The sequence below is a fragment of the Bubalus bubalis genome, chromosome 21, assembly GCF_019923935.1.
Source record: "Bubalus bubalis isolate 160015118507 breed Murrah chromosome 21, NDDB_SH_1, whole genome shotgun sequence".
Taxonomy (NCBI): Eukaryota; Metazoa; Chordata; class Mammalia; order Artiodactyla; family Bovidae; genus Bubalus; species Bubalus bubalis.
In genome coordinates, this window is record NC_059177.1 from 47072094 (window position 1) to 47096386 (window position 24293).

The window sequence follows — 24293 nt, forward strand, 5'->3', positions numbered from 1 at the left end:
CTTAGGGCTGTGAAGCATAAACAGCACAAAATAAACTGCTCTGGTTTCTCTCACAAGCATGGCATCAGACATAAAGCAGTCCGTCAGACATGTTAAACCCATTCTGTGCACCAAGAAGCTTCTAGGGCCTTCACAAGCTGCCTGTCCCAGCCACCAGTTGATTCTGAAATATTTCAGAGTCAGGCTGGAAGGTGCTGTGTGGCCCAGCTGTCTGGATGGAAATCACAGAGGCCACAGTTAACGAGGTTCGTGCTTGCCGTTTCCATTTTGGGACGTTATGGACAACACATAATGAAGGAGACTTCACGTACTATTCCTGGGGACAGCCCCAAGATGACTACTTCTTTAGGGGATGGGAGGGGAACTAAAAGGGAGAGACATTTCAAGTTTCCTGAAAGCAAAGAAACCATGTTCTACAACTTCAAATTTTTCTTAACAAAGAAAAATTTAATGTCAGACGAGCAGTTGAACCAGGTGTAATGCAGACAGATATTAGGAGTGGTACAGTCTGTAAAAATGCCACGTTGAGTGCTGACTAGCAAAGATCACCGACTATGCCAGGAAACTCGGTCCTGGTAGGGCAGTTTTGGACTAACAGTGGGAAGCCACACAGTAAGACCAACACTTAGTGGAGAGATGGAGTCCAAAACGACGGTGACCGTGGGTTAGCCCTTTAGGAGAATGGTGCTGTCTGCAACTGGAATTAAGTTACCACTGGCACCAAATGAGCCACGAGAGTAAGAGAAAATCTACATCATTACAGCAGTGCCCTCACAGAGTACCTGTTCCTCCAGAGGCTGTCACTGGCGAGCACCAGCTCTGTGCAAGGAGAGCTCCCAAATACAATAAAATTCTTACACAGCTTTATTCTGAAGATCATTTTGCATTTTAATAAAAAAGAATTTATGTCAGGAAATAGTCATTTACAAACCTTGAAGTTTTTGCCTGGATCTGGAGTAAGAATGTCTTTAAGAAGAGGTTTGTAAGGTCTTCATAACAAAGTGTTATTTACAAAAAAAAAAAAAAAAAAAAAACTAACATTAACAGGTCATGTATTCTTTAAAAATTTTGAACCAAAAACTGCTACTCGTCTTTTTGACCGCAGGGAATCCCTGCCACGGTAACTCAACAAAGTCGGCATAATTCTGTGAACAGAAAAGGAAGCCTTGATGGGTCTGATGATCCCAAGGTGGGTTTTCATTGAGAAGTAGAATTGGAGTGAGAGTGCATTCTAGTGAAAACTTCAGCCCTCATTCAGTTGCATATAATAGCCCTCAAAGAGGACACACAGCACAGCAATGTTCTGTAAAAAGGCAGCAATACGATTTGTCCAGACCCCGACATCTAGTCCTGTAAGAGTCTCCTCTGCCTCCTCGGTCCCCCAGCCTCCAGCACTCTTATTTCCTCGGACGTGCAGCCTTACCAGTCCCGGGGGGACAACAGCAGAGAGACTTCATTCACCACTGCCATTGTTTCTGCACCAGAAATGCCAGAATATCCTGTGGGGCAGCTGAGAAAACCAGGACTGTGAATGAATGCCACAGGGTCTGAGTAACCAGCTCGACCTCCTCTGCAGTGAACTCATCGGAGGGGTTATTAAAGGAGAACAAAAGACAGTTGCAACCCATGGTGGATCAAAAGTTACAATATCAAATCACAGAACCCCTGCCCAAAGAAAAGACTGCAAATAGTCCTCTGGAATCTCTTGTGTAAAGATAGATTTATAGTGACTCAAAATATTTTAGAAAAATCTCTGTAGTGTCAAGTTCTTCTGAACTAAAGATTGTACCCCCAAAAGACTTTTCACTGAATAAATGAGAATTGGCTCTGTTTCTTCTATTATACTTCTGTATAGCCCAAGTAAAAACACTAATAGTTTCTAAATTTCAGTGGGGAACTACAGTTATTAGGACCCATGGATATTGCTGCATTTCAAATACGGTACAATAATTACAAAATATAGACCATCTCTTTACAAATACAAATTATAGTATATTACAAGTCATGTACAGTAAATCTATAATTTTTAAACAAACTAGCGTATCTAAGTTTACCTGGTTGCGAGTGCAGTATTATTCCAGTTTACAGTTGCCCTTAGCCTGACAGTCAGAAATCCGACTGTCGGAGCGACGCTCTCCTGCCTGTAAACTGGCATCACGTCACAGAAAACCCTGCTTACAGGGTCCTGCTTCCCCTCCCAGGATGACGGCTGGTAGGCTGGTCCTGACGTACACACTGTATTTCAGAACAGCTGAACAGGAATCAGGAAGCAGTGTGTTTTTGGGGTGGGGAAGGGTTTAAAAATGGATATGCTGGGCCCCGTGAACGTCTGATATGCTAGACCGATGGCTGAGGTAATGACAGGTGTGGTGATCGTCATCACCTTTAAACCTTTCCCACCCCACGCCTGCGGGCGGCAGGCGAACGCTCCGGACAAGCCAGCAGGGCTCGTCTGACCCTCCTCGCTGGTCCTCTCCAGGAGGGCTGGACCCGCCCTCGCCCACACAGCTGGGGCACGGCTGTCCCCTGCCAGGTTTATGGCTTCCTTGAGGCATGACATCACTTGTTACAAAATTCTAACTGCGAATAGGGACTCCGCGCTAGTGCCTAAATTTTCCTAACTACGAGGCACTTTTCCCCTGGCCCTCGGGCGCCCCACCTTGAGGCCAGAGCCTGTCAGCGGCCCCCTGCAGGGGCTACAGGGTGGTGATGCAAATCATCTCGTCTGCCAGGTCCTCCTCGTCCCTCCCGGGGTCCGGCTCCTCGTCGCTGTAGCCAGGCCCAAAGTCCTGGAGCTCGTAGTCTTGCCGGTGTGAAACGGGGCCCGCGTCTCCATTGGCCCGGGGGTGCACGTTCCCGTTCAGCAGGTTGCTGGCCGCACTCTCCATCTCGTCGATGGTTAAGTCACAGGCATCGGCGATTTCATGTTTTGTCGCCGACACGAACTTTGGGTCCCTCGCGTACCGTCCTAAGCCTTCAGATATCAGAACCTGTATAGACAAGAGGATCAGTGGCACAGATGCAGAATGACAGAAAGACCACCTCATGCACTGACTGCATGATGTGCTTTTGGGACCCAGCCAGTCCCATCGGCAAGACCATATCCAGGGTAACTAAGCCTGGAGGTAAATGGGAATCTAAAGGAGCTCAAACACTGCACATGGCCCAACAAGAGTGAAACCCACGGCGGACAAATGTTGCAGAATAAACAAGTTGTATTTGTGGGACTAACATACACAATCCTAGGTGCGGCCAGCTGATGAAACCCAGCAGGGGTGGTGTTTCTATGGTTTAGTAACTAAGTCATGTCCGACTCTTGCGACCCCATGGACTGCAGCATGCCAGTCCCTGGTGGCTGGCGTGATGTTTTTATACTTGTGCTTTAAGTACCATCCTTGCTGCCAAGAAGTGGGCGGTTGTCCAGGTTCAGAAGAGGCATCCTGGCTCCGGAGCCCACCCGCCCTCAGGACCACCTCCCTGGTGCCACTGTCCCTCCCGTGCAGACTTAGCGGCCACACTCACTGCCTCCACCAGGCTGTCCGCGCTCCTCTGCTTGTCACTGTTCTTGTTGTGGAAGCTGCTGGGGACGGTCAGGCTGGCTGGTGTGAACGTCCGATAGGAGACGCTGGGCTCGTCTGTGTACCACGAGCTGCGGTGCAGGGATGGGAGGCTGCCGTTGACCTGGTCTGGGGCCTCTGGCCGCTCGACCTGGATCAGCGGGGTATAGCACGGCGTCCAGTCCCGATACGACGGTGTGGCCGGGGGGGTGGCCCACGACCGGGTGGAGTGGCTTGGCGAGTACTTCTGGGCTTTACTGGAATCTAGGCCAGCGACTGCCATGATCTGAGGAGACAGAGGAAGCGGGGTGAGGTCCTCAGGGGTCCCGGCCTCAGGTGCCCTCAGAACAGGCCAGGCTCAAGGCCCTGGTTTATAGGGGCTTCATAAGGATACAGCGCTGAGTAATTCAATGAACTGGCTATAAAAACTTGGCTGTCTAACAGACTGTGTTTTCTTTTGCCCCCAATCTATAATATATCTCCTGATCCCCAGGTGGGAATCAGTTGCTCGTGAAATTGCTTAGAAGCATGAAAACGACACACAAGTCGTGGAGTACAAACATGCCACCTGGATGACTCTGGGTTTGAATAGGGAAGTGCCTTTAGGGCAAGCTGACAGCGCCCAGCGCTCAGAGAAACGGGTTGGTTCTCTCTCAGGCAACTCGTCTGCAGCCAGCGCTCTGCTCAGAAGCACCACCGGGTACAGCCTGCTTCTTCCACCTACAGCGGTGCCACGGCAGGCCTGCCCTGCATCCTTCTCTGCAAGGGGCACAGGGGACAGTGAGGCCAGGTCTGTGGCCAAGTCAGAAGCCGGGACCATCCAAGGCACGCACACACAAGCCTACAGGGACCCCCATGCCTACTTAGTGTGTGGTATGTGATGCCTGGGGCCTTCCCAGGGTTTGTCCTCCATCCACGACAGAGTAGGACACAGCAATTAATGTAAAAAATGGTGAAAAGGGACAAGGTTGGCAGAAAGACCTGAAAAAAAACTCTGAAGCGGCAGCTCGTGTTTCTGTGCTCAGGACACTGGGGTCGCTTCCCTGGAGCTGCCCGGGGGGGCGGCTCACCTGTTGCTGCATCAGGTGCAGCGGCAGGGCCGTGCGGGGCGGGAAGGCGGGCGACGGCGGGACCTCCTCCTGGCTGCTCTGCCGGCGCAGGCACTCGAAGTTGAAGGAAGACCTGCGGGGGGCTGAGACGTGAAGCACACGTGTGACTGTGGAACCAGCTGTCGGGTCCTGGGCTCTGGGCGTCCAGCAGCGGGGGCCCAGGAGGAAGCAAGCCAGGCACCCAGAGAAAACCACTCGGCATGGTGGCGGGGGGTGGGGGGTTGTCTCAGAACTTCAGGAAGAGAAAGCAGCCCGACTGAGGGGTGTTTCCAAAAAGAGAGTTAATGTCTCGGCCCCGAAACATCTGTTCTCTCAGGAGGAGCCAGAGAGCCATGCTCTGACTCGAGGCCCCTGGCCCTGCATGTGGCAGGGACACAGCATCTCAGGTCAAGTACATGACCGCATTGGAGAACCCACAGATGCCTGCCGACTGCCTGTTCTCTTCCTGAGCATCCCTGGGGCCGGAGTGTCCTGTGGCTGCTCCCAGGCTGTGGTCACCCTTCTGTCTGCTACCTGCCCGAATAGCTCAACCAGGTAACAGGCAGATCCCCTTGTGGGGCAAAGACCCAGCTTCCCAAGCCAGGAAGACAGAAGACACAGGAAAGGACAACTTGAACTGTAAAGAATGTGGCTAGTTGTCCTTAACAGACCACAAACAGGCTTCCCAGGTGGCGCAGTGGTAAAGAATCTGCCTGCCGAGTCAGGAGACAGGAGACACGGGTTCGATCCCTGGGTCAGGAAGATCCCCTGGAGAAGGAAATGTGAACCCACTCCAGTATTCTTGCCTGGGAAAACCCATGGACAGAGGAGCCTGGTGGGCTACCGTCCATTGGGTCGCACAGAGTCAGACATGCCTGAGGACCTATGCTTGTCCTGTTAACAGCCACTCCAAACAGGCTTCTAGACAGGCTGAGCGATGACAAGGTGATCCAGGCTCGAGGCCCCCCAGGGTGCCAGGCCCAGGAGATCAGTCTAAATTCTGGGCCCTGTGCACAGGCCAGAGGGCTCCCCGGGACACCTCTCCTTATTGGTGGCCTGCAAGGCAGCATTGAGTCACCTTGACATTCCTTTCTTGGACTCTGCTTTCTAAGCTCACAGGGCATTTATCCTACCCTAGCACAACTCCACACACCCCTGACTCTTCCACTGACAAACTGCACAGACCAGCCTGGGGAGCCCCTGCGGGCATCCTGGGAGGCACGTGAAGCAGCAGAGCCTTCTTGGTGGAGGTTCAGCTCCAAAAGTGCATGGAAACCAGAGATAGCCCATGCCAGCCACTGCTCAACTGGGTGGGAGGCCCTACAGACAACCAACCTGTCTTGCAGGCCCATTGTACACCAGGCAGCCCGCTGAGCCTCCTGGTCTACCTGCTTCTGGGGAACATGGACACCTGCCATCTGCTCCAATGGCCTTCCTCCCACATGCTGCCCAGGGCCAAACTCAAGTGTTCTAAGAGAAGGACAGGCTTCCCAGGTTAGCACCACCTCTAGCTTCTTCCTGGGTCAGGAGGAAGAAAGGAAAACTACCACCGCCACCATTCAGAGAGCACCTTTCAGTTTTGAAAAGGGATCCACCTACGCCTGTCATCTTATTTGCTCTGCACAACCAGCTCTAATGCAGACAGCGACCTCTCTGGAGCTGAGCACATAGGAGCTCCATTGGTCACCCTGCCAGAGATCTGAATACATGGGCAGGAGAGCAAATACAATGCATTTCACCTATTCACAATTATAAATAAAGAGGGCAGCCAGCTGCCCACTCAGGGTCCTTGACTCACAGAGGCAGCACCTGTGAACAGTGGAGACGATCATGACCACCCAAGGGAGAAAAGGCGGTGACAGGAAGGCAGTGGCACTCGGGGCCCGGGGCTCAGCCCACCTGCACAGGCGCCATCCAGAACTGACAGCCCAGCACTGCTCTGCTCAGCAGCTTGTGTTTGGGGCTGTGAAATTAAATATTAACCATGGATATGGGTCTGACTGCACTTGCCCGCAGGACGCTGACAGCTGGGGAGAGACAGGCCTGGGCACCACCCAGCTGAACTTGTTCCTATGCACGTAGATGGCAGACTCAGCCAATGTGTCTCATTTATTTCTGGTGACTGATTAGAGTCCTACCCCAAAACACACCTCATTCCTCAGCAAAGCCAGAAGTGGATATCCATTAACCATCAGCAAAATGTCCACGTGTCCAAAATCAAGCTGCCCAGCCAGGAGATGGCAGGAGCCGCTGCTTCATCTCTTTCCCCAGCCCACGGTCCTCAGGGTAACCCAGCTCTCTTGGCAGTACTGGTGATGCCACATGTACCCGAAAAGCAGCCGGCCCCTGCCCCTTCTCTGCAGGATGTAATTCTCCGGCCCTGGGATGCGAGTGCCTACCCTAGTGGTCACCACCAAGGCCCCAGCAGGGGCACTGGCAAATGAAGGCAAAGGTGGGGGAGAAGAGGGCAGTGAGGTGAGACAGGAGGAGGCATGGGCACCACAAACCCTCAGGCACTCCTCAGAGCCCTGGGCCTTGGTAAGAGGCTTGGGCTCAAGTCCACTCAGCAGGCGGGCCCATCCTCCACCCTCAGAGAGCCCATGACCCCACCTGGGGAGTGATCCTGTCGAAACCATGGTGCAGGACTTGCCCACCCATCAGGGCAGACCCCAAGCTCAAAGGCAATGATGATGCGCCCAGAAAGCCCCTCATCAAGTGCTACAAACTGTGCAACCATGGAGCCTACACTGCCTTCCCTGTTCTCAGCGCCGGAGTGCTTCTAGCCCTACCATGTGGCACGTGGATGAGGAAGAAAAGAAAATCAACAGCCTCTCCACCCAGCGGGCTGGTGTTGAGGACTGAAGGCCCCTGACTATGTCTGGCCCACCCCCCAGGCTGGGGCAGGCAGACAGACACGCTACCCTCTGCGAGCCTGGATCCCAAACAAAAAATCTGGCCTCACATGTAGGGGTGGGAGGTAGTAGACGTCGCCTCGGAGACCTCCGGGAATCGTAGCCAATGGGCGAGTCGTCGTCCTCTGAGAAGCTTTGGGGGTGATGGTAGCCTCGAGGCCGCTCGAAGTCCAAGCTGCTACCCAGGTACCAGTTATAGTAGCCACAGCCGTAGCTTTGCCTGGTGGCCGAGAAGGCCAGGAGAGAGAGCAGGGGCACATGAGAGCCCAATTAACAAGCCCACGTCCACAGTCTGCTCCCACCTTCTTGGACACAGCAGGACTAGCTAAGAATGCAGCCCTCGGCTCCACAGAAGATTCTAGACGGAAGACAAGGGCTGCTACAGGAACGCTTCTGAGGGCAGGCCTGTGAGGAGCACGGTGCGTATGCTTTCCCTCCCTGGGCGGCCTCAGTCCTGGCTCAGATGTGGACTACGGGTGCCTTGCAGGCTGGGCTAGCCCCACTTTCTCCCAGAGAACCCTCTCCCGAGGGGCTACCCGTGGCTAGGTGGTGGTGGCAGGGTGGCGCCTGGGACAAGAAAATGCATGAAACACAGTCCTCACTCTCAGGGAGCAGAGCCAATACCCCATGCACACAGAATTCTAATGCAGGCTGGAGAAGGTTAGCACTGGAAGACAGGGCTTGGGGTGGGCCGTGAGCTCTAGGGGTGGGGGTCCTTTCAGTTCCAGTCGGGGGAGGGAGGAGCAGGCCCTTGCAGGGGGCGGGGTCAGGCCAGCAGAGGTGGGGAAGAGGATCTAAGGCATGGTGCTCCGAGCCACGGCCCTGAAGAAGGAAACTGAGAATGCAGTTGGCTCAGAACCAGTGGTTCCCGAAGTCAGGCATCCCAAGGCCCACGGGAGGACAGGGTGGAGAGTGGAGGGAGGGGGGTTCTGGCTGTGGCCGGCCTGGAGCATGAGGCTGGCATCGAACACCATCTCAGAGGTCAGAAGGGGCCTCGCTGCATAAACACGTCCACTTCAATGGGCCCCATTCACGGTGAGATGCAGTCCACGGGGAAGAGGTGGAGGCCTTTGTGCCCCTGTACCAGCTGCTATCTATACATGTCCTACAGCAAATGTCCACTTTACCCCACCCATGCCTTCTTCAGGACAGAAGCCCAGGAGGCTCATCTGCTGAGTGATGCTCCTCTGACCTCTTGTCCCCTCACCTCCAGGAGAGACCCCCTTGATGGGAGCGAGAAGCAGGAGCTGTTCGTGAAACCCAGTCCAAGCTCTGGGCCGATGAGTCCCAGCCTTCAGGCCTGAAGGAACGGCCCCCACTCCACCACTCGCCGGCCTGGGGACTGTGCCCCTAATGCCAGGACAGTCCCCGGGCGATGGAGCCCTCACCTGCTCCCGGTGGGTGAGCTGTCATCCTCATAGTACTCCTCGCTGCTGAAATACTCCTGCTCCCCTGGGCAGCGGGGGTCCCTGAAGTAGCCGTGTATCTCCGGGTCCTCCCGGCAAATCGTCGGGAACTGCTCGTCTCCCGAGTCAGACCTGCAGTGGGGAGAGAGGGGCTGAGCGGCCGGGCGGGCGGCAGCAGCTCCTCCGGCTGTGCCTCGAGGTGGCCAGAGCATCCCTGCCCGCAGAGTGCTCCTGCCTCGGTGGGGATCGACTCTGCTACTGCCTCTGGCAGGGGTGGTGGGCGTGTGTGTGTGTGCGTGCGTGCGGCTAGGTGTGCACACGCCTGTGTGGAGGGTGTATGTGTGTGTGTGTTGTGGGTGGGGGTGTGGGGGGAGTGTGTGTAGTGTGTGTGTATGGGGTGTGGGGGGTATATGTGTGGGGGGAACTGTGTGGCTGTGTGTGGTGTGTGTGTGTGTGTGTATACACGTATATACCAGGAAGGGGTTTCTCTCTCGGCACCTTGATGATTCTAGCACCAAACCACTACCCTCAGAGGCCTGCCTGGGAACCGAGAGAGTAGATGTAGTTTGGGCAAGGAACAAGAGAACAGACCTGGAAACCTGGAGCAATGGGCTCCCAGGCCGCCGCCTTGGGTCCCTGGGAGGCACAGGCACCGGGCCCAGGGTGATTTCAGAGCTTGGAGCCCCTGACCCAGGAAGGCTGACAGGAGCTTTGTGCACTGTGTCCCAGGGAAACAGACTCTCTTGGACAACACTCGCTGCATTTTCCAAAGACGGCCCTGCCCCAGGACTGTCATGTGATGGGGCATGAAACCCAGGGGTCCTGGCCTCAGCCCTCAGCACAGGCAGCCAGTGCTGCGCTGTCACTGCTCTCCAAACAGAAGACTCTGGGTCCCCCAAGCTCTTCCCTCTCTCCCACCCTCCTCCAGCCCCAGTGACGTCCCCCTTGATGATCACTAAACCCGGAGGTCATCGTCCCCACCCCCAACACAATGACCATCCCACCCCCAAGTCCACTGGGCTCAACACGCAGGGAGCAGGGCCCTCTGCACATAGGGAGATAAAGAAAGCCCTGCTCTTCAGGAGGTGAGGGGTCATGCTTTCACAAAGTCCCCACAAAAGGCTCAACCCCACAGAGCAGAACGACTGCCCAGCTCCACAGGTCTGCTGCCCCAGCACTGCGCTGAGGCCTGTGGGGCTACAGCTGTGGGCACGTGGCATGGGAATGTGGGCCCCTGGATGGTAACCCAGTCTCTGCAGATACGGATCTGAAAGCTCTGCATCCACAGCCCGGGGCCAGACCACCCTACACTACGCGAGCTGGCTCCCAGGGCACAGTCACCTCCCAGCACTGGAGAGGCCCTCTGGTCCCACCGGGAACACACAGCTTTTAACACATAAACAAAGGCAACAAGCACATACCTAATGTAAGTTTCATAATAGCGGGTTCTATCCAGGAAAGGCATAACGTGGGAGGGAGGGAGAAAATAAAAGTTAAAATATTTCCAGCAAACTTTACACAAAGGATATATCAAGTTACTCCCCAGAGCCGGACTCAGCAAACTGTGGTTCCCAGGCCGAATATAGGCCGTCATCTGTTTCTGTATGACCCACAAGCTAGACTTTTTAAAGGACTGGCGTGCTGCAGTCCATGGGGTTGCAAAGAGTCAGACACGACCGAGCGACTGAACTGAACTGAAAGGACTGAAACAAAATCAAAGGAAGAAAAGTCATTCGTTGTATGTGTCTGTGTGAAGCTGGCATTTTACTGTCCACTAAGAAAGCTTTATGAGGACGCAGCTGCACACGTGTCTCCGTACTATCCATGGCAGCCTTCTTGCTACAAGAGCACAGGTGAGTAGTCACAGTAGAGACTGCGTGTGCTCCAACTCTAAAACGTTTACGCTCTGGCCCATTACAGAGCAAGTTTGCCAATCCCTGTCCCTGAGTCTGTGGGACAGCTGGGGAAGGTCGAGTTTGCAGATGCTGTGTTAAGGGGCAGGCTGCAAGCTGGCCTGTGGCCCTTTATCCTTTGGGACCAGCACGTGGCCAGTGCCTGAAGAAGCTAGGACCTGAGGGCACTCACAGGTGCTCATGGAAGCGCCCACAGGGAATCCCCCGCCTCTGCTGGAGATGGAGTGAGCAAGACCCGCCTGGGGCTGACACTACGTTACCAAGTGCAAACCCGTTTGAAACGTTACCTTTTATTTTATTTTTTAATTTTTATTTTATTTTTAAATTTTACATAATTGAAACGTTACCTTTTAATACTGCACCTTCTGTGAGGCTCACGGCCATGCTTGTGGAAGGAATGATGCCCGTTTTCAGACACAAGCTCAAGGTTCCCAATGCTGGGCCGCTTTCCAGGGGCAGCTTTGCACATATTGGCATTATTGAGATTGGCATTTGTTGAGCTGGGAACTGGCTTTCCTATGGAATTATGGTTATGATGGTTATGACACACCGAATTTCCTGCTGGAGGAAACAGCGGTTTCTCAGTATCACTTGCAGGTGGAATTGAAGGCCTTTGGACATGCAGGGGACGGTGGGTGGTATTGGTCTGCTGAAGGGAATCTCTCCTATCACTATTAACATGATTGACATGGTTTCCAAGCAGGGCACCATTTCTCTGCAAAATAATGGGAGACAACACCAGGTAATTTAACAAATATTTGATGCAGGCTAGCTATGTTAGGTCATATTTTTTTTTTCTACATGAAAAACAAATTCTAGGTAAGCTCCATAGGATCCCTGGGAAACAATCTGAGTGTCTCAGTGATCGGGGTGCCTGTGTGTAGCTGCTGGTCCCCCTGAAATGAGGAAGGTTACCGATTCCTGAGCTGGGGAGCAAGCATGTGGCTGTCACTCGAGGGGTTCTTCCAGTTGCTCCGAGGTAAGCGGACTTTCGCCCAGCAGGGCTGTCGGTGGCCCCAGCAGCTGAGGCCAGGCCGCAGGCATGTCTCTGGGCCAGGGGCTGGGAAGCAGAGGGCCAGCTGGCAGACCAAAGAGCCAGCCCGGTGGGGAGAGAGCAGGTAGGGAGGGCCGGCAGCTGCTAGAAGGACCCAGGATGCTCGTCCACAGCCAGTGGTTGTGGCCAAGCTCCTCCAAAGTGGCCAGTGTGCGGCAGAGGAGCAAACTCAGAGGAGGAGGCCTGGCCCTGGAAGGGGTGCTGGGGGATGGGGAGCGTCTGCTGCGGGGGGTGAGGGCAGGGCCCATAAGCCCCTTAGGCCTGGGGGCTGCTGTGCGTCCTCCAGGCTCTCTTGCAGATCATTAACTGCCCCAACTGGACTCCTGCCCTGCTATTTCCAAGTGGCCAGTGTGTAGCTAGGCGTGGAATAATTACTTTGAACACATCTTCTTCGTCTTCTCGTTTTGTTTCCTCTGGATCATCATCTTGCAAATCGCATGATATAGCACGCCGGATTTCTGGCCCAATGTCATGCAGTGTCCTTAATCCCGCCTAGATCAATGAGAACGGCAAAACCAGTTAGACGACACGGGTGGCCGGGGCGGGGGAGAGGATGGGGGGCAGCCTGGGTCCTGGCTGTGCTCCTGCCTGAGTCAGTCGTGGGAAAGGAAGGTTTCTCCTGAGGACAGTCCAGGGGACTGACCACTTGTCCGAATGCCCCTGATGGTGTCCCTGTGGGCTCAGGGATATAGGGTGTGGTCGGGAGTTCAAGATGGCCCAGGCGGGGGTGCTTGAGGCCAGTGACCTTCTTTCCAAACACCTCCACTTGCAGGGAACAGGGCCTGGTTACCAGTACTAGGGTCTGCCATGGCCAAGAACCCAGGCCCAGGTCTAAATGACAGTCCACGGAAGCATGGTGGCAGGGCGCCACCTCCCAGACCTCAGGTGGGGCAAGGGCCACAGCCTGGCTGCTCTCCAGCGCAGGTGGGCAAGGGCTCATTGACCGTGTTCCGGATGAGGGAGTTGAGTGCAGGGGCCAGAGGGCAAGCAAACCAAGCAGCCGTCCAGGCCAGTGGTTCTGCTTCAAAGCCATGGAAGTGAGGCAGTGACACAACACACCCGCAGCCACAGCACACTCAGGACCACAGCACAGTGGACACACACGCACGGACCTGGCCACGTGCAGGGCCGGCTTCCGTGGCCTGTGGGCGCCATGGCCTGCAGGCTGAGAATGGCCGATGCTTGGGTCATCCTCTTGAAGACCACAAGACACTGAAAGGGGCTCCAGCCTCTGGAGGTGGTCTAAGACCAACCAGGTGAGCCCTTCAGGCCCCTCACAGACATCCTGCATTTCCCCAGGGCCCTTGCTACCAGCCTGCCTCAGCCTGGGCCCCAGGTTCCCCCGGGACAGGGCCTGGGAAAAGGCCTCCCATTGTACCTAACTGTGTTAGGGAAACATTTAAGATGCTTACAGACTATCTGTGGGCAAGGGGTAGCTCTTGGCTCCAAGAAAATTATGTTTTCACCAAAGACTTGGAGAAAACTGGCAAGCTTAATAGGGACAGTACAGTTACTCAATCCTTCGCCACAAAAACACTGGCATCTCAGAGAGGCATTTCCTCCCCACCCCAGGTCTAAGTTCACCCGTCCTGTATCCAGGCAGCACCCCTTAAGGTGCTGGCAGTCTGTCTGCACCTCAGTGGCTGCTAAAGGTGTAAAGGACGTCCGGGGTCTGGCTGTGCGGGTCTCCATCTGCAGCTAATACTTCCCAATGTGAGGGCAGTCTGCAGAGAAGGGGGCCCTGCCCTGTCCTTCTTCCGCACGCCCTGGCAGTGGGTGGGTGTAGGACATAGACAAAGCATCAGGACTACAACTGAGACACGCCTGGTAGTGGAGGGGGTGGGGTGGGGGTCAGAGAGGATGGTGGCCACAGTCTTGCCAGATGCGGCAGGGCTGAGCCCCTCGTGTGGGAATGCTCAGATGGGCCTCCTGCAGACGCCAGTGGTGGGGGGCGGGGGGATGTTCATTTGGAACAGAAAGGTGCATGAAACCGCCCAAGAGGCTCCCGTGAAAATGGCCTTGCTCATAGCAGCCCTCAGCCTAGGAGAGGATCTTTTCAAAGATGGTGCACCAACCAGTCTGGGTCTGGTTTGAACCATTCTTTCAACACAGGAGCAGCAGACTTTTCCATTTTATGACCTGTGGGGGTGAAACTGTGGCCTGGAGTCAAATCTTTAAGGTTCCCAGCTAGGAATGCTATGGTCTCACAGGAGAATGACAAAGGTGTCGCAGGTCCAAACCCAGACTGCCCCTCGTGGTGTGGTAAGACTGCCCCTCGCTCACCTGTCCCTCTGATCACAGGCACAAGACACACACACTCACACGTGCCCACAGGTACACATACAGGCACAAACGTGCACACATGCGTACACACTCTCCCAGGACCCAAGCTTCCAGCCCATCTGAGCCTGGGAAATCATTTCTCTTAAGAGGCACACCCATACCACTCTCAGGGGGGCATCAAGAAGGCAACTCTAATGCCAAGTGGGTTAAAGCTCTTTCACAGCAGAGCTGCAGGCCTGGGCAGCAAGGGCGAGCCCAGCAGTACTGAACAGCCTGCAAGTCAGCCAGGCAGTGTTCTCTAGGGCACACTTATCAAGGGATGATACATTAAACCAGGGTTTCACCATCTGATTCTGGATCACTGGGAAGAAAAAGCTGTCACCCCCTCTGAGGCTCCCAAATAAGATGCCAGGTTTGAGACACCCACTGCCATTGCACAAAACACGCACAGGTGACAAGGCACCGAGTACACATCAGGTAAATTAGGTACCGTAATCCAAACCCCAAGGCACCGTGGGCTGGGGACACTCTGTTTAAATAACAGCAGAGAGTCCTAATCACTGTCATTCAACTGACTGGACTGGGTCTGATTAGAAGAAATAGAAAACTATTTATTTGGATAATTTTTAACATCATCCTCTGTTGACAGTTTGACATTTCACTGAAATACATATATGACATAATTGCATAATAAAAACAAAAACTGTCTCCAGCATGTCTTCAATGGTACACAGGATTAGGAGAGAGCAGTAAACAGGCACAGGACAGAGAATTTGTTTCCAACAGAAATCATGGAGAAAACTGAGAGGTGGCCCAGGAGGCCACTTCCAAAGACAAAGACAACATGTTTATTAAAGAGACGTCAAAGGAGGAGAGAACGCAGCACTCTTCCCAGACAGGAAAGCAGAGGCTCAGAAATCATGGTTATAGTTCGCTTGCTCCACGGAGGAAGAAACACACCTTCTAAGAGTCAGGGATTGACTTCATTCTTTCACAGGGGGTCTAAGGAAGGACAGGTGGGGAGTGGGGTGGGAGGGGAGGTGCCACAGAGCAGGGAGGGTATCTGCCAGGGTTTGGAATGAGGGAAACACATGTTCCCAAACTTGAAGCGAAGCTTAAGCACAGCACCCTGAATTTATTACATATCACAAAACATGATAATGAAAAAATTTCTAGCACACATATCAAGCTAAAAGGTAGCTTAGGCTGCTCCAAAAATTCCATAGGCACAAATTCCAATTCCCAAAGTGCAGAAATCTATCTTAAACCCTTGATAACATTTGTTTTTTTTTTTCCCCCACAGCCCTTAAAAAAAGAACATTTTTTTCCTTGAAATAAAACACTTTACAATCAGGAAAATTAACTATTCTTTCATATGTCATGTTTGTGTCTACCTCTATCAGCAAAATACTATTTTAATTTGAAATGTGGCCATTAGCATTTAAACCAACACAAAGCCATATAAAGTCATTCCAGTAACATCACAGAATTATGGTTTTGAATAAACACAGAATTGCTGCTATAAAATAGAAACATTATTGATTTAAGATGTCCAATCATATAAAATATTAAACAGAATCAAGCCTAGTTTCTGGTTGATTTTTAAATGCTAGATGTTCTCATATTTTTTTTAAAAAACAAAGAAATGTTGGCATTTTGCCTGCAGACTGCTGCTTTCAATGTTAGACACCATTTAATTGGAATTTTATAGATATTTACTCTAATGAATAAGTCTAAAAAAACACCCCCAAACTATAAAATCTCTCTATTTCTGAAGCAATTGCATTATGTTATGGTGTTCTAACCTCAAATAGGAACATTCACATACCTTCTTTTCTCTCACCCTCTTTCAGGGGTAAGTTTTTCCTACCTGGTGCGTTAGAAAAGCTCTCACTGCTCGCCTCCCTAAGCTAGCGTCATCACACACACCGGTGGTCTGCCAGCTCTCAGCACATAGAAACGCCCAAACCCCCCCCCCCCCCGGCCAAACCTACACTGTAACAGTGCAGATAAGAGATGTGGGTCTCCAGGTGGGACTGAGCCAGCCCATTCATCCTCGGGTGTGAGTGCCAGGCTTCCAGGCTCCAGCCCAAGAGCCCTTGCCGGGCAGAGCAGAGCCTGGTCTCTATCACAGGCAGGTCTTGCTCAGCCAGGGCTGGCCCTGCTCGGCCATCTCCTTCAAGGCGAGTTCTGGTTAACCCTTTAGCCGGATTCTTCCCCTCCCCAATCAGAAGGGATCATTTTAGACTAGCTCCCTCAACAGAAAAGAACTGGAGATTCAATTCTCTCAGAACACACCTGCTCATCCACAAGCCATCCTCCGCCTCCCCCGCATGTCCACATGCACACTCATCACACACAGGCACACCCCTTCTTTTGTCATCGCTCTCCGCCTCTGAGTGTGGCCTTTGTGTCCATTATCAACATTATGAACAGCCCTCGAGTTATATATAAACATCAGGGGCTAGCATCATGAACCCAGCACCCCCGTGAGTCATGCACAGTGATTCCAACCCTCACTGCAAAGTCAGCCATATGGTTACCATGTAAGTTACCCTTGGGGGGACACTGCGCCGAATGCAGCGAGTCTGTTACCTTCACTTCAAAACATAAAGGAAACTTTAAATAAATTGCCTAAAGTGACCTATCACATTTCCCTGCAAACAATCTGACAGAGCTCTCTGTTTTAGTTCCACCTTGCTTCTTGGTTGTAGTTTTAACACCAGAAATGGGGAAATGCTTGCCAGTTTCCTGAAAACAGAGTTTTACTTAAAATGGGGGCTTAGCAGAAGTCACCAGTCACGACTCCTATTCTGCTAGCATCTCTGCTGAGTGCTATCACGCTCTTTATCCCACCACATCCTGGGAGGAAGGGTGTGGGTGGGGGGCCAGGATTATTCCCACGTGGTTAAGTGACCTGCCCACACTAGTCAAGGCTCAACTAGCAGTCCTGATGCTCAAGCCTCCAGCGACACCATGCCAACCCCACGGTATTGGGTCTATGAAGAAGAATGCTGGGATCAAGCCGCGATCACGTGCTCACCCACGACTGTGATCACACACGACTGCGGCTGCCGCCCAATCACGGTGTGACCCTTCTTCCCACTAACCCAGCTGCGCTCTTGTACTACAGCTATGACAGACAATCACTCGGTACCGTGAAAACCATCCTCAGACACATTCTCATCTCCACCATGCCACCCTCAGGAGCTGAGATCCTTACAATCACTTCGCTCTCACACACGAATTCAGGCCACCATTCTTCCAGAACAGCACACGTGTAGGGTATGACTCTTAGTCTGAACGCAGCTAGGACTGGGCACGGGCCTGGAAGGCAGGGAATGGTTCAGAGTAGGGCGAGATTATAAAAAGGCTCCAGCACCCTTTTCCTTTAGGGGGGTGGGCTCAGTCCCCTAGAGCAGCAGTTCTCAAAGTGCAGCCCAAGGACCCTGGGGCCCCTGAGACCCCTGCAGGAGGTCACTGTGATTTGCATGATAAGACAAGGATGCTTGTATGCCCTCATCCTCTCCCAGAAGCACACTGGGGTGTTCCAAAAGGCTGCTTGACCCCTGGGGATCTCATCTCTCCAGCATCTTTGTGCTTGCATATTCTGGGTTTTAAAAATGTGTTTCAATTCCTAACGTAGTAAATACTGATAGATAAGGGTCCTCAGTACTTCTTAAGAGCATAAAAGGTTCCTGAGACCAAAACGTTTGAGAACTTGCAGCTAACCCACCCACAGACAGGCCACAGCATCTCTTCCTTGGGTGCTGGGCTCCTCCCCATCCAGAGCTCCTGTGAATCTTCAGGGTCTTTCTCTATACGTTCGGAAGAAACGCCCCCTCATGGCTTCTTTGAGTGAGCCTTTGGCATGGGTGGCCTTCACTGTGCCTTACAATGACCTATCCTCCCATTACCCCAAACAGCCCCCTCTCTGAGGGCTACAGTGTGCCACGGACAATGAATTAGCACAGCATGTTAGGAAGTTCCCACCCGTGGATGACTGAATCGTGACACGTTTGCGCTAAGGAGGGCTACGAGCTGGGTGTTATTCAACAACATGCCCCGGTTTAAAAAAAACAAAAAAAAAATCACACCTTTTGCGATTACGTAATGTAATTTTCCTTATTTTCAGTAATTCTATCATCTCAAAGACTCGTGAAAATAAGAACCACTCTTCTCAGAGAGGAAAGATTCTACTTTTAAGAGCAGACAACTGAGTGCCCAATAACCCTGCGGATCCACTGAAGATTTAATTAGGTTACATCATAGAGTAAGTTATTTAAGAGCCCGAGGTCCAATCCTACACCTGCTGTCCTACGATGGACTCTGGGCTGTGTCGTGTCTTCCATCCAGGAGCTTAGTTAAGAGTTTAGCACCATGGATTCTGGTGTCGGGCACCAAGTTTGCTGCGAGAGGCTGTCAATCTCACACACTCCACTTGACTCGTCTCTCACAACTTTTCTACATCCAAACCTTAGCAGAAGCTAAGATTTTAGGGAAAAGGAGAGAGGTGTCTGCAGCTTGACTGTCGCCCAGGCTTCAGGGAAGCCTCGTTTGGAGCTGAGGCGGGAGGCGGCCCCTGCGATTCCTGACTGTCCTTAACCAACTGGCCTCAGCTACCAGCCACCACCAGGCCCACGTGGGGCAAGATTCTTGCATTTCCCTAAGTCCCACCTAGAAAGTTACCGTGTTCCAGTTTTTACTCATGTGGAAGGACGGTGGAGATGTGTGTGTGGAGACACCAGCCTCAGGAATCGCTTAGGGCTCTTCTGTGGAGGCTCTGGTGTACAGACTCAGATTTAGAAGACAGGTGGTCACTTGAGGCCTCTGACATGGGGTGACACAATTGGGCGTGGGGGGTGAGCACGTACATCCCTTCAGTGCTTAATAAACTTGACATCAGAGTAAGTGGGAGACAGAGGGGTCATTTGTGATGGTGGATACACTTCTCAGGTGCCCACAGGGCTGCTTCTTTTTCAGTTATGATACACCAAATACTTAATAACCGGTACATCCTGGGCACTACCCAGCCAGAGTGGAGGTGGGCCTTCAGACCAAACCTCTGCAAGCCCCAGAGGTCCCCACTAAGGCAGGCATTAGCCCTTCGGTGACTGACTCACAGAGGGGTTTGGAGTGGGCCTGGGGTGCCAGCAGGAGGTGAGGAGACTCAAGGTACCGGGGCCACCGCTGTCAGCGTCCAGATGTACCTCAGCATCCTCACAGGGGTCACCCCCATGCCACGTCACCACCCACAGTGCTGTGTCAGAAAGGCAGCCCTTTTCTCCCGTCCCATGGACTCTGCTGTGAGGAAAACCCACCTCAAGCTCCTAGACGTCCAACAGTCTGTGCATGTCGGAGCAGAATGGGGGCCAGGGCTGCTTCCCCAGCAGGACAAAGGTCAGAGCACAGAAGACAACACTGGAGCAGACCTCACGGCTGGGAGGGGCTGAGTCACGCACAGGACAGGCCCGGGGGACTTCTGCTCGCACCACTCTTCCCCGTGGTGACATGGCTCCAGGAGCCGGGCTTCCCCACGCACCGGGGCTCTACGCCTCACACACATGCACACACACACCTTCAATCTGCACAGACTGTGGCTTGTAACCCTTCTCTTTTCTAGACTCTTCAGGAACCTCGGGGTCTTACACTAAGGTTACTTTTGAATGCTAACTCCAAAACTCAGATTGACTCCTCTGGGCATCTTGGGCTCAGGGTCAGGTGTACTGACCCCTCAACCACTGCTTGGAGTTGGCTGAGAATTTCAGATGGGGCCCCCTCGCAAAGCAACTTCTTGGGCAAAAATATACCCTTTGTGAGATGTGAGAAAACAACAACCTGAGTTACTTCTGTTTATATCTTTACACGTTTCCTAGGTATCTCAAAAAGGGGGGAATTCTCTTTCTCGATGGATCACTACAAATACAGAACAGAACAAAAGATCAAAGAAAAACAAGAGTTTCTTAAAGTTCTGGTAGTAAACAGGCATATGATATTATTATTGTTGTAGTCTTAATAATAAGCAATTATACGTTCAAAGTGCTTTACAATCACTTAGCTATTCCTCACAACAGCCCTGTGAGGTAGGTCGACATTATTACCCCCATTTTACAGATGGGGAAACTGAGGCACAGAGAGGTTAAGTGTCTTGCCCAAGGTCACGCAGCAAGTGAACGCTGGCACTGGGACTAGAACCCAGGTCCCCTGACTCCCAGTGTCCTTGAAACTGGACCACACTGCTTCCAAAGAGGCATCCCCAGACTGGCTTTGAATTAGAGACGGACAATGTCAGATGAGGTTGGGGTGTGGTGGTGTTTCCCGCGGACGCATTAAGATGGAACCTGAGGTGTCACCTGGGTTGGTCTGGGCATGCAGGTGTATGTGTTGGTATAAATGGGGGTGTCTGCGCTTCCTGTCCTGCCCCCGTCTCCCTGCACTGCGCACACGTCACTGCAGAGAGCTGAGTGGGATGGTCAGGACGGCCTGGCATATATAAAAAGAACTCTGTCGGCCCAGCGCTGAGGGGCCTGCCAGTCTTTGGTAGTTCGGGCAAACTAGGGATGCAGAACTTTGGAATGGAGTCAGCTGCCCACCTTAGGCAGGTCTGCTTAATCGTTTTTATTAATCTTTTTTTTTTTTTTTTTTTTTACTGGCCAGCATCAGGAAGTTGTGTTCATTTCATTTCTCTTGGGGCGGCTGCCCCCCTCCTTCGCTCTCTCTCACTCTTTCCCTTTCTCTGAGTTTCTGCTCGCAAGGGAAAACTGTTAAGCCTCGCTCGTTCCCTTCCATGAGAAGGAGCCACGTGAGCAACATCCACGACAGGAGGCCACGGCCCCGCAGTTGAGCCACGGCCCCGCTTCCACCTTCCGGAAGAGTGCTTTGCTTGGAAGGGATCTCTCTGGGGCCTTGGGTTTGCTTTTTCCTGCATTTCTCCCGAAATGCTGTTTCAGTAGAAATAAGCCCACTTGAGACTTTTCCCTTTCAAGGCCTTAGCCACAAACGCCTTCCGACTAACGAGCTTGGTGCTGTAGCTCAGGCAGAAAATTCTAAAGCATCCGTTCAAGCATCTGAAACAAATGAATCAGCCAGTGAAATCTTATCTGTTAGCATCTGTTCTTCTCTTAGATTAAAAAAGAAAAAAAATAGCCTTTTTATGGCTTTAGATGGAATCATGCTTTAAAAAAATACAAAAAATCTTGCTAATTTTTGAGACTAACATGACAGTTGTGAGATACGTGACAGGTTCCGTGTCTATGGAGTACCCGATTTCCCTCTGGGTTTATGCCTGAGTCCCTCCAAGGAGGCCATGTGAGGGAGTCACTGGATCCAATCCACCACCCACCTTTCCCCTGGGCCACCTACACCACCACCTGCCAGCTGGGGCTCAGGCTTTCACGTGAGAAAACCTGTCTAATTCTTTACAAGCCTTAAACCTAACTTTGAAACAGGTAAGAAAAAAAAAATATATAGCCCTCTCAAATCTTCCTGTCATGAAGATGGGCAGGCTCCCATTTTGGCTGAGCGGGAAACAGTCTCCCCCTCAGACTCTACCAGAATGTCTCTGGCATAAAGGAAATCCTTGGACATTGAAAGAAAAAGAAATGAACAAAACATTCCCCACTCTGGGACCTGTTCTCTTTTTCTGATCCATGAGATACTGGGCTAATGCATCTGGATCTTGTGGTCCTCATCTGGAAAGCCTGACGGGGCAGTACTGTCTGCTGGGGAGGGGACAGAGTTTCCACGGCTGTGGACTTGTGTTCATTTAGTTGCTTGATCCAGGTGGAAATCTGCAGGTCACTGGGATGCAGCAACAATGGATGAAGAGCAAAGGCTGAGTCAAACTAAAGTGAATATGGCATGTAGGGGATGAGGGAGGAAAAAGAAAAAGCCTGACGCAGCTTCCCTCTGATCCCCTCTGGAGAGGGGCGGGAGAGAAGGCTGGCTTTACTGATGAAGATGGATGGACGGATGGAAACTGCACACTCATTCAGACCACAGAGGCCAGAGGACACTGGGTGCCGAGCTCCTGCCCACACGGGATCCAGGAGCGCCTCAAGTCACCCCCCCTTCATGGAGAAGGGGCCCTGCAGTTGGTCTGAACAGAGGGAGACCAGATGGAGCCCACGGGGCTGATAACAAGAGTGCAGCCGTGTGCCCGCCAAAGCCGCGTCACTGTTGGGGGCAAAGAACGTGGGCCAGCTCTGATCCTGCTCAGACGGATGCACCCTGCGCGGCACAAAGCACTGGCCTACGTCCCGTCTCGGGCGCTCACCCGAGGCTCATGCTCCTCTTTTCATTAGCAATTGAACTGCTGGTCTACTGGCACCCCCGACACAGGGAGGACCACCTCATCCCACTTCTTAATAGGCCATGCCCACTGTAAGGAGCTTCTCTGAGGACCTGTGTTCTTGTCCTAGTGACACGCTTCACCCATTTCTCCTCCCGCTGCCATTTGATCCTGTTTCCCTAACGTCACATCTGCTCATATTATTTCCTCAATTCAGAAAGGAAGTGCTTCGTCTTGCTAGTTAAGTGCAGAGTGACAGAATACATTTAAAGCCCTTCCTACAGCACAGGACCAAAAATGTAGTGAGAACTATCCTTCACGGAGGCAAAATTTTTCTGTTTTCAATGCCTGCCGCAGAATCAAGTGCATTTTCCAGAGTATCTGTCAAGATTATGAAGACAACTTAATTTACTAGGCTGGGTACACAACATAAAGCATAGTCACAGCCTCAACTCCCAATGGAACCATGTGGAAATGTGTTGATGTTGGTACCTAACTGGAAATATTTTAATTTCACCAAGGAAATAAAACTTTCTACAAACAACAAAATGAAAAATGTCCAGGAGAAAAACAAGACTGTGGGACAACGCAATAGTCTTTTAAGCCATGACGCATATGTGCAGCTTCAGCATCATTGGAACCTTTGACTTAAAGACTCAGTGAAACCCACCCCACTACGTGGTTATTAATTATATAGGCATGTGTTGTCATTCAGGTCTTAAAACATTCAAACACTATATCCAACCTCCAGAGCGAGCACTGAAGCCTTCTAACTAGGAAGTCTTGGGGACTCAGCAAAGGTATAACCCTGTCTTCAAGTGGTCATTGTACCTGCCTTCCATGGAAAAGGGAAATCTCTTCAGCACAGCACTACCTTGGTTATTTATGATACATGATGACACAGCCATCCACGGAAGAGTATGTTTCCCCCTCCAGAAAAGTCAAGCCCCACCACACCCATCAACTAGAATCTGAGAACAGCAAGTGGTTTCCTGTAAGGGGATGGGCACCACGACACCCTGGAATCTGGGCTGCTTTAGGGAGGAGCGTGCAGAAATGTGATCATCACTCCCTGCCTTTGTACCCAATTTGGCCACACCACCCTCTAGAACACATGGACCAGACCTGTTCAAGTTTGCAAATCCATCTTTTCAGTTGACTGGCCTCTCTAAGGCTACTGGTGAGCTGTGCTCAGGAGAAGGGTTGTCATTTTTGCAAACTGGACAGGTCAGAGGTGAAAGTGTTATTGAAATTCCACAATCTGGGACAACAATCAGCTATTTGGGCCTCAGATTCACTAAGCTTCCTTTAGCAGATGTTCTTTGATCAGACTCAGCATCCACTTTCCCCCTGTCCTATAGCTGTCTGGGTAAAGCCCAGGTCATATGAATCCACAGGTCACTGTCACACAAGGTCATCTCCTAACCCGCCAGGTGCACATACCTCACACTCCTCCCTTCATTCATCATCATTCACATTCATTCTCTCTCAGCAAGATCACAGACAGGCCTTCACTTTGGTAATTACCATCACTGAGAACACAAAACGATGCTGGGCATTTTCCCCCGGAAAAAATGCAGAAGACTATTTCACATTGAACCTTACCCATACCAACAAGACCCAGTGTAAGACACACATGGTAAGAGGGACATAAAAGGCAAACATTCTGTGTCAAGCTACTCAGAGAGCAGAGATGACAGGGTGCGCGATTCATTTGCAGAGTTGTTTCTGACAGCTTGCCAACCTCTGTAGTTCCCTTTTTGTAGTCTCAGCACCTTTTCCTCACTCCT

The 24293-nt window shown here is 52.0% G+C and overlaps 1 protein-coding gene across 3 annotated transcripts in view; it reads right to left on the minus strand.

The window, feature by feature from the left end:
- Nucleotides 1-863: 863 nt before the first annotated feature.
- CACNA1D (calcium voltage-gated channel subunit alpha1 D) overlaps nt 864-24293 on the minus strand; it is a 345516-nt gene continuing 322086 nt past the window's right edge. For 2 of the 3 annotated variants that reach the window (XM_044933775.2, XM_006053080.4), the window contains 8 exons: nt 12306-12422; nt 11224-11591; nt 10385-10411; nt 8946-9095; nt 7608-7777; nt 4628-4749; nt 3523-3843; nt 864-2990 (listed from right to left, as the gene is read on the minus strand). In XM_044933775.2, the coding sequence (XP_044789710.2) occupies nt 2697-2990; nt 3523-3843; nt 4628-4749; nt 7608-7777; nt 8946-9095; nt 10385-10411; nt 11224-11591; nt 12306-12422 (1569 nt within the window). In that variant the 3' untranslated portion in view covers nt 864-2696. The remainder of the gene's footprint in view (nt 2991-3522; nt 3844-4627; nt 4750-7607; nt 7778-8945; nt 9096-10384; nt 10412-11223; nt 11592-12305; nt 12423-24293) is intronic. The other variant, XM_006053081.4, reaches the window with a different exon arrangement.